The 10,514-nt window shown below is 39.1% G+C and overlaps 1 protein-coding gene across 2 annotated transcripts in view; it reads left to right on the top strand.

Moving 5' to 3' along the window:
- The window catches only part of LOC149081138 (S-adenosylmethionine synthase-like), a 95,028-nt gene extending 84,733 nt beyond the window's left edge, over positions 1-10,295 (top strand). For both annotated transcript variants that reach the window (XM_089237927.1, XM_089237928.1), the window contains 2 exons: positions 9,826-9,959; positions 10,074-10,295. In XM_089237927.1, coding sequence (XP_089094053.1) covers positions 9,826-9,959; positions 10,074-10,176 — 237 coding nt within the window. In that variant the 3' untranslated portion in view covers positions 10,177-10,295. The remainder of the gene's footprint in view (positions 1-9,825; positions 9,960-10,073) is intronic.
- The last annotated feature ends 219 nt before the right edge of the window (positions 10,296-10,514 follow it).

The following is a 10,514-nucleotide window of genomic DNA, read 5'->3' as shown; positions in this document are numbered from 1 at the left end:
ATACAAATCTACAATTTTAGATCGATCGTCGCCAAATTTTGCACATATACCAAATGGGACCCGACGTATACAATAGGCGGCTTTAAAATTTCGTCAGAGCAGGGTAAGTGCCCCAAATGCACAAAAAACTGTCCGGTAACAATGGTTTTCGGGCCTCAACAATCACTTTCCCAACGGTTACTTTGGTTACCGTGGTCCCTAGCAATGCGTTTCAGACGTGTTTATGCTTTTACAATGGTTTGTCGCTTCTTTAATGCTGCCAGTATATTTATAATAGTTTATGCCTTTATAATGGTTTGCCACTTTTTCAATCCTCCCAGTAATGAGACTTTTTGAATACGCATCACAATCATCATCAGCATCACTCTGAAAGTCAGGAAAAGGGTGATCCTCATAGAAATCAGTGTTATAATTGCCGCTTCTACTGTAGAAATGCGGAAATTTGGTGGTGTTTTCTGTCACATCAATAATTTAAAATGATTGATGACTGAATGACTGAATGGCTGATGATTGATTGACTCTGAGGGTCAGGAAAAGGGTGATCCTCATAGAAATCAGTGTTATAATTGCCGATTCCACTGTAGAAATGCGGAAATTTGGTGATGTTTTCTGTCACATCAATAATTTAAAAAATTGTATTGTATTCTTGATTTCCGAAATATTGAGGTCGCTTAGAGATATACGAAGCCTAAGAGATTAAATAGGAAGTAATTAGCCTCGGACCTACTTTTGCGTTGGATATCAATGCAATAACATTGATTTCAGCTTTTTATTTACATCTTCTCAAGCATGAAAATTAATGTCTCCGTATTGTCTTTTGATATTCAACTGCATGAATTGATATAGTTTAGGTTGTTTTAAAAATAATTATGGGCCCGTAAAGTATATCGAAGAAATTCCACAGCTTCAATTAAGCATTTTTGAAAGCTGAAACAGGCAGATGGATAACTTAAAGTTCAGGGTGGGGGGGGGGGGGTCGAAATACTTAGCGCCCCTTAAAAAAGGAGAAAAAATATATATTCGTTTCTATGTTTCTTTAAATCTAGATTTGTTTATTTCATGAAGTCGCGCAGGAAGTCGCCATTTTGGTTAACGTGGAGACAGTTCGTATGATGTATGTCCCTCAAAGAAAGAGGGAGATATCACGTGATCCAAAAAGCCTCATTGAAGAAAACCCGGGCAGTGCCGGGTATTATAGCTGGTATCTAATAAAACTACGCGACATATTTTGATGGAGGCGCCGGGTAATGCCAAATTACGGAAAACCCAATCAGAAGAAGCTGTAGAGACAGACTGCAAGGGCTGGGTTCTGAGCCCGTATCACTGCTTGACTTTTCTAGAAGACGTCGTTGCCCAATGTAGTAGAATCGATGTAGTTTGCCCGAAGAATCCGGAAGGTGAGTCGTTAGCTCCATCTATTCAACCTGCCCCCGATGCATATGCCCACCTTATCCCATGTACCAAGTGCCTCGCGACCACTGCATATTCTCCGGTACTGATGGTCAAAACCCCGAAAAATGGCTGAAAGATTATGCAAGGATCTCCAATTACAACCGTTGGGATGACTCGATTCGCTTAGCTAATGTTGTGTTTCACTTGATTTATACTGCTAGGCAATGGTTTGAGAACAATGAAGACCTCATTACAAGCTGGACAATTTTTCAACGGGACTTCAAAGAGACATTTGGACAGCCCGAGGACATCAAGCGACGAGCGGAAGACCTGTTGAGAACCAGGGCGCAGCGTCCGTGTGAGAAGTTTGAATTCTATATTCAAGATGTTCTCTCATTATGCCGCCAAGTTGATCCATCAATGACAGATGACTAGAAAATTTCCCATCTCCTGTGAAAGGGATCGCAGAGGATTCCTACCAAGTACTGATGAACAAAGAAGCAGCTACAGTAGACCAGTTCATATCTATTTGTCGACAGATCGACACTATGAGGAGACGTCGTGTAATCAAGCCACAGTATGAAAGGTTACCAAACGTGACTGCTGTATCTTCGACGACCACAGAGAGTTTGTCAACATTGATCCGACGCATTGTCAAAGAAGAAATTCAACGAGTGATTCCTCAGATAGCTTCGCTTGCACGAGATTATGAAGCAATGTCTGGAAGATATGATCCGGAAAAAGGTACAAAACACGATCCAGGACAGGCTAGCTCCTCTCACTCGAGACGACATCGAATCCTTGATGCCCGTAGGAATAGGTAAGAGGAATTCCTGGAAAACCAGAACGAGACGTCCACGACAACCAGCAACTCCAATCATAGAGAGGAAGACCGATCTTTGGCGTACACCTGAAAATGTACCGGTCTGTTGCTGGACACGTGATCAGATATTGCCGCGATCAAAGACGTGACCTTACAGATGTAAGGACCATAAGGGAGTCAAATCAACAACTGAATTACAACTCTGGACGATCAAGGATAAAACTAAATCAGTTTCAAACACTGGGTTCTAATTTTGTAGCCGTAGCCAAATATGAATATGAGAGTGAAGACGATGACAGGCGTTATAGAAGCAGCTCCCCATACCCCCAGAAGCAATGCAGTTCGCCGACAGTCGCGCTCCCCAAGTCGCCGTCCAAGCCGTTCGCCCGGTCGATCCGCTGAGGAAAACTAGGCTCTGCGATTTGTTACGGAGGTGAGGCCGCAATTGAAGGAAATCCTACAGTGCATACAGCGGCTAGACTGATGGAAAATTCTGTATTTGTCGTGATAAACGAACATAATGTGAAAGCTTCGGTCGATTCAGGCGTTGAAGACACCGTTATTCGCTGAACGTGGTAATATCCTTCGTACTGCCAGTGGAAAGCTAGTGGAAGCTCTTGGACGATGTGTATTAAGAGTGGACTTTAACAGAAATGTGCAACCATTCGAATTCTCAGTATTCCCGCAGTGTAGCCATAATCTTATATTGGGTTGGGACTTCTTTAAAGCCACAGATGCAATAATTGATTGCGGCATGGGTGAGATCCAAATTGGTGAAGCTTCATACCACAATCCTGAATCTGGAAAGGCGATTCATCTGTACGCAACCGAAGACCATGTGATTCCTGGAAATTCTGTCCGGAAAATTTCTGTGGTGGGCAAATGTCAAGAAATATGTGGAAATGGTCACTGGCAGAAAAGAAATTCAACTAGAGAAAGAACTGAGTGTGCCAGCATCTGTCATCGTGCTTGAAGATGGTCGAGGGGACGTATGGGTATCAAACATTTCATCCCAGTCTCAACTCATACCCCAGGGAAGATCTTTAGTTGAACTCACAGAGCTAGAAGATTGTCAATTGTGTTCTCTATCTTGCGATACTGGATCAGAAGACGAAGAAAAGCATAAAGTCGTAACAGACATGCAAGGAAAATTAGAGAAACTAGAGCAATTCTTGGATCCTCATCTTGGTGACGGAGAACGAGCAAAAATTTTAGAATTATTGAAAGAGTTCGTTGACATTTTTGGTTTTGAAACCCAATCGGTGAAGATATCCAAAAGTGGGAAGCACAAGATAAACACTGGTGATGCTCTTCCCGTAAAACAGAAGCCTTACAGAGTTTCGCTAGCAGAAAGGCGTATAATACAAAACGAAGTCGGTAAAATGCTAAAACAAGACATAATTGAACCATCTGAGAGTCCTTGGTCTTCCCCAGTTGTATTAGTGAAGAAAAAAGATGGAACATGGCGCTTTTGCGTTGATTACCGTCGCCTGAATAAAATTACCAAAAAAGACGTATATCCTCTTCCGCGAATTGATGATGCATTAGACAGTTCGCCGAGGCAGGCATCTATTCTTCTATGGACCTCAAATCTGGCTACTGGCAAATACAAGTAGACGAGCAAGATAAGGAAAAAACAGCATTTATTACTCCCGATGGTCTTTACCAGTTTAAAGTCATGTCTTTTGGGCTCTGCAACGCACCCGCTACATTCAAGAGAATGATGGACAGTTTACTCAAAGGACTGAAATGGCATATTTGCCTATGTTATCTGGATGACGTAATTGTTTATGGATCAACTTTTGAAGAACATCTTTCACGTTTGAGACTGGTAATGAAATGTATAAAAAGAGCTGGATTAACTTTAAGCCATAAGAAATGCTGTTTCGGACAGAAGAAACTCAAGATTCTGGGTCACCTAGTGGATAAAGATGGAATTCATCCAGATCCAGCCAAGATAGAAGCCATCGAAAGATTTCCAATCCCGAAAAACATTTCTGACGTGAGGGAATTTTTAGGAATTTGTTCCTACTACAGGCGCTTTATTAAGGATTTCTATGTCATAGCTGCACCATTACGTCGGTTGTTGAAGAAAAATGCAAAATTCACTTGGAAAGAGGAGCAACAATCATCATTCGATCAATTGAAATCATGTCTCTCGAAACACCCAGTCCTTGGCTACTTCAAGCCCGAAGCAGAACCCCATATACATACGGACGCAAGTGGATATGGTGTAGGTGCAGTTCTTGTACAGATTCAAGATAGAAATGAAAAACCGATCGCATACGCTTCTCGATCACTCTCAACAGCAGAAAATAATTATTCAACAACCCAAAAGGAATGCTTGGCCGTTGTATGGGCCATGAACAAGTTTCGACCATAACTGTTCGGACGCCCTTTCACAGTCGTAACCGATCACCACTCTTTATGCTGGCTCGCCAATCTAAAGGATCCTTCTGGACGACTAGCGAGATGGGCATTACGTCTGCAAGAGTATGACGTAACGGTTGTTTTCAAAAGTGGGAAGAAACATAGCGATGCTGATTGTCTTTCTAGGCACCCAGTACTTGAAGCTAAAGAAGAAGAAATAGCTGACGACATCCCATTTCTCAATGCCATTTCGAATTTTAAAGACGAACAATTAAAGGACTGTCAGTTACAAGTTATCCGAAAGAAACTTGAAGAAATTGGTAGTTACCGAAATTTCCAAATACTAGATGGGATTTTGTATAAGAAAAACTACGATCCTTTGGGAAACCCATGGCTCTTGGTCATGCCAAAACATCTTCGAATGGAAGTACTGAAAATCCTTCATGACGCACCCACAGCTGGTCATTTAGGTTTGGCAAAGACTCATGACAAATTACGCAGAAAGTTCTACTGGCCTGGACTTTATAGAAGTGTACGACGTTATGTGTCTCATTGCAAGGAATGTCAAAGAAGAAAATCACCATCACAACGACCTCCAGAATATCTTCAACCGATTAAACCTGCTGACGCCCCATTCCGTAAAATAGGGATAGTTCTGCTCGGACGATTTTCGCTGACAACTCAAGGGAACCGATGGATAATTTGGATAATTGTATGAACAGATTATCTCAGCCGATTCACCATCACGAAAGCTCTGCCAAGCGGTGATGCAACGGAAATCACAAAATTTCTAGTTGAAGATGTTATTCTAAAGCATGGATCACCAAGAGAAATAATTAGTGACAGAGATCGATCATTTTTGTCAAATCTTGTAAGGAAAATAAATGAGTTGTGTAAGACTTCGCATCTACTAACTACGGCATATCATCCGCAAACAAATGGATTAACAGAAAAGTTCAACAAGACTCTGGCAGATATATTATCTATGTATGTCGATACAGAACAAAAAGATTGGGATTGTATACTACCATACGTCACATTTGCTTATAACTCGGCAAAACAGGAAACGACGGGCTTTAGTTCATTCTTGCGCGTTCATGGACGTGATGTAGAGACACCACTGGCTGCCATACTACCGGATGATCCCGATCATACTCCCAGTGACTATGTGGCCAAATTAATAAAGAATGCAGAGGAAGCTCGAGAACTTGCAAGATTGCATATCTCGAGAGCTCAGGCGAAAGATAAAAGCCGTTACGACGAAGCTCATCGCGATGTTCAGTACAAAAAAAGATGATCTCGTGTGGATTTTTACACCGGTCCGAAAACTCGGTTTGTCAGAAAAGCTTCTTAAACGTTATTTTGGGCCCTATCGTGTTGTGAAGTCACATATGAAGTGGAACCTTGTGAGGAAAGGTCCCAAAAGCGGCAACTAAAGGATATTGTTCATGTTTTACGGATGAAGCCGTATTATAACCCAAAAGAGCAGCAAGAAGATCCACATCCAGAGAAGCAGCGCCATACACAAGTGAATGTAAGCCGACTTTCAGATATTCATAATCTTCCTGGAACTGTGACGAGGAGTCGTTCTAAGCAGTTACAGCGAGCCGCTGAACATTTTAAGAGGGGAGATATGTGGCAAGACTCAAAAATAGGACAGATATTCAAGTATCATTATTAACTCTAGACTAAAAGACCAGCCATTAACAAGGCATATTTTATTCTTGTCTTTTTTTTATTGATTATTTTTCTGGAATGTTTATATATGTTTTTGTGTTCTGGGTGGATTGTCACTGTGTTCGTAATTGCTTTGTAACGAATCTATATATATAAAATTGATTTTCTGTCTGTGTTTATGTACTCTATACAAATCTACAATTTTAAATCGATCATCGCCAAATTTTGCATATATACCAAATGGGACCCGACTTGAACGATAGGCTACTTTAAAATTTCGTCAGGCCAGGGCAAATGCCCCAAATGGGAAAAAAAACTGTCGGGCAACGATCAGGCCCGTCATTTGGGGAGGGGGGTAGGGGGCCGTTGCCCCCCCCCCCCCTCCCTGCCCAACCAACAACCTCAACAACCACTTTCCGAACGTTTACTTTGGTTACCGTGGTTCCCTAGCAATGCGTTTCAGACGTGTTTATGCTTTTACAATGGTTTGTCACTTCTTTAATGCTGCCAGTTATGTATAATAGTTTATGCCTTTATAATGGTTTGCCACATTTTCAATACTCTCAGTAATGAGGCTTTTTGAATAGACGTCATAATCACCACCAGCATCGCTTTGACGGTCAGGAAAAGGTTGAACCTCATAGAAATCAGTGTTGTAATTGCCGATTCTACTGTATAAATGCGGAAATTTGGTGGGGTTTTCTGTCACATCAATAATTTTAAAAATTGTATTGAATTCTCGATTTTTGAAATATTGAGGTCGCTTAGAGATATACGAAGCCCAGAAAATTAAATATGAAGTAATTAGCTGGACCTACTTTTGAGTTGGACGTTCATGCAATAACATTGATTTCAGCTTTTTATTTACATCTTCTCAAGCATGAAAATTAATGTCTCCGTATTGTCTTTTGATATTCAACTGCATAAATCCGTGTAAGTTAGGATATTTTAAAATTAATTATGGGCCCGTAAAAAGTACATCGAAAAAATTCCACCACTTTAATTAAGCATTTTTGGAAGCTGAAACAGGCAGATGGATAACTTGAAGTTCAGGGAGAGGGAAGCGCTCACCTGGCGCCCATAAAAAAAAGGTGACTATTCATTTCCACGTTTCTTTAAATTTAGATTTGTTTATTTCGTGAGTCGCGCAGGAAGTCGCCATATTGGGTAACTTTTGATACGGTTTGCATGTCCCTCAAAGAAAGAGGGAGATATCACGTGATCCATAAAGCCTCATTGAAGAAAACCCGGGCAACGCCGGGTATTATAGCTAGTATCTAATAAAACTACGCGACAATATGTCAACTTCCTTCCCCACTCCCCAAATAATAAATTCTTCCAAAATAACTGTATAACTTTTTTTGAAGAGACTTAAAAAAAAGAAAAGACTTTGATAAATTTATGTTAAATTACAAATTGGAATTAAGAGCTGGCACATTAATACAGTTTAATTGAATACACAGTTTGTAATGTCAAGAACTGTTTTAATTCAGAAATCTAATGCAGAAAATGAAAACATGCCATCAGCTCTGTCAACTTCAGTTGAAGAAGTCCATGATATTATATTAAAAACAATTGATTTTTTAAATAATTAAACCAATTTTATAATCACAGGCATACAAAGAGGGGAGGGAAACATCAAATTTCTTCATGGACATCATGGTGAACTAGTGATATTAATATGCGCCTGTTAAGTATTTCAATTAAAAGAAAAATCTAGACCGTTCAGGGGGGTCTATTACGCTCACATCGTTATACAACGAATTCGTTAGTGACGTCACGCCCGTAACGCAAATTCTCAACGAGCCCCATAACGCAAATCTCAGTCCGATCATCGTCAAAAACTTGATTTTTCTCAGCAACCCGCGGTATGTCGTTATCTATTTTACGAAAAACTCCCTGGTCCGAGGGTTGCGTTAGCTCCGAAAGGGATGGACCAATCGGATAATTTTCTCCGCTGCTGATAATCATCATCACTATCAACGAGTGGGAAACACGTGCGTTATTATTATTTTATTTTTATTTATTTGTGCGCGTTTGTGTGTGTTGATTGTCCCTAATTTTCTAAGCTACATTTTTTTTTTACTTCATCCGGATTCTTTTTATTTTCATCAAATATTTGAGAAAAAGGTAGGCTATGCACGCACATGAAACTGGCGCGGGGAAATTTTCGAAATTATTACGTTTAAAAAATGATTTTCTATTGAAGTTCAATGATGTTATGAATTTCCAAAACGACTATCAAAAATATCATCATCATATATTACCATGTTTTAACACATTTATCTACCGTCTTGATATTAAGTCAAAATCAAGAACAAGTAACCTTTTATTTACATCATTAATTAGACAATTGGTTTCCTTGCTTCGCACATGAAAATGAAGTGCCACCAAATTTACACTGTTGTTGACATCTCTTTTATACTCCGATCAGAACATGCTCTCAAGGATTAGAAAAAATTTATTTGTTTCTACTTTCTGTCTGCATTACACTTCTGTGTAATGCAGACAGAAAGTAGAAACACAATTATTTTAACACTATCAGTGATATTAAAAATATCAATGTTATTAAACGAATTAAGAAGGGGGAAATGTGGAGACGTTCAAAAATATATTGACGTCAATTTTGAATGAGATGTAAAAAAAATATTGTAGTGAATTTCAAAATGTCTTGAAAACATCGCGATAGAGAGAGATTTACCAGTTAAATAATATTCTTATATTGAGATGAGTTTAAGATTATAATAAAGCCATTTCCATGCAAGATTAAAAAAAAATAATAACGCGTTGTGTAGAGTGATTTATCTTTGTACCGAGTATAATAATTTATAACGATTTATTACTATGAATAATTTTTTCCAATCAGTATGTGTGTACCAAAGCGCTTGAAGAGCAAGCGCTTTGGTGTGTACAGATAGCATTTTAAACGATAAATGCTGTCTCTGAATCATGTTACTAAATTAAGTAACGTAATTCAGAGAATTATTATTCACTATAATGAACAACTTGATAAATTAATATTGAATGAATAATTTCTAATTCTAACTAATTTGTCTCCGTTGCTCTCACCTTCATCGAAAAATGTACGCGCGAGCGGCCATTTCGTGACGCGAGCTTAACGAGTGTGGTCTCCGGTTCTTGTTAGCTAACGTTTCACGTACGATGATGATAACGAAAATCGCTAGTAACGATGTGAGAAAAATCAACCTTTAGCGATGATGACGTAAATCTATCCCACAATGCACCGCAAACTCCAAACACGTTTGAAACGCGGGCATGACGACATCAGCGTAATAGACCCCCTGGTAGGCTGCAGATAAACACTGGCGAAGATACCGGAGCAGCTCGTTACAAAAGTTTTCAAGAACTACTAAAGTGTCACAGGAGGCTCTTTTATGTCCTGAGGAGCAGTGGCATAAATGATACAAACTCCTGACATGCTGATAGCTGTAAAAGGGTTTCGAGTTAGGAATTATTTAAAGATGTCTTTTTTTTTAAGACAGTCTTTAAAGATGACATTTTAAGGGTCGTCTTACAAATAATTTCATTTTTTGCCATTTCAGTTGTCGTATGCAATTGGAATTTCTGAGCCTCTCTCCATAGCAATCTTTTCATATGGAACATCGAATCGGACAAGTCAAGAGCTGTTGGGAATAGTCAAGCATAATTTTGACCTGCGACCCGGAAAAATAATCAAGTAAGATCGTTTTCATTTTTTAAAATTCATTGAAATGTAATGCTTCAAATAATAGCAACAATATGTTTTGAACTTCACACACATATAATTTTTTACTCTCTTACTGTGCTTTAGGGAACTGAAGCTAAAAAATCCAATTTACCAGAAAACAAGTGTTTATGGGCATTTTGGCAGAGCAGAATTTCCTTGGGAGACACCAAAGCTTCTGATTTATTGATTTCAGTGTGTGCGCGCGCTTATAAAAATCTTTGCTTTTCTTTTGTTTCACTTAAATATAATTTTTACAAAATATTGTAAGCATTATTAAAGTCCAATTTGGGTATGTAATAATTTGCAGTCATGACTAAGAAATCAATTTCATTTTCAGTAACCTATTTTCTTAAATATCCAAGATGACTGACTGTTTATTTCATCTCGACGGAACTTCAAATCATCGTAGACGGGTTATTAGAGGCCATCTAAGTATTATATCAGCATCAAGGGATGGAGGGAGGGGTTTGAATGATTACTTTACCACCCGACCTTTATGAAAATATGAAATACTAGCTATAATAC

Source organism: Pholcus phalangioides, unplaced genomic scaffold (genome assembly GCF_987345545.1).
Source record: "Pholcus phalangioides strain wild (caught in Gottingen) unplaced genomic scaffold, Ppha-v1.0 ptg000010l_1, whole genome shotgun sequence".
Classification (NCBI taxonomy): Eukaryota; Metazoa; Arthropoda; class Arachnida; order Araneae; family Pholcidae; genus Pholcus; species Pholcus phalangioides.
Note: the sequence above shows the minus strand (reverse complement) of the source record. Positions and strands in the feature narration are given on the sequence as shown.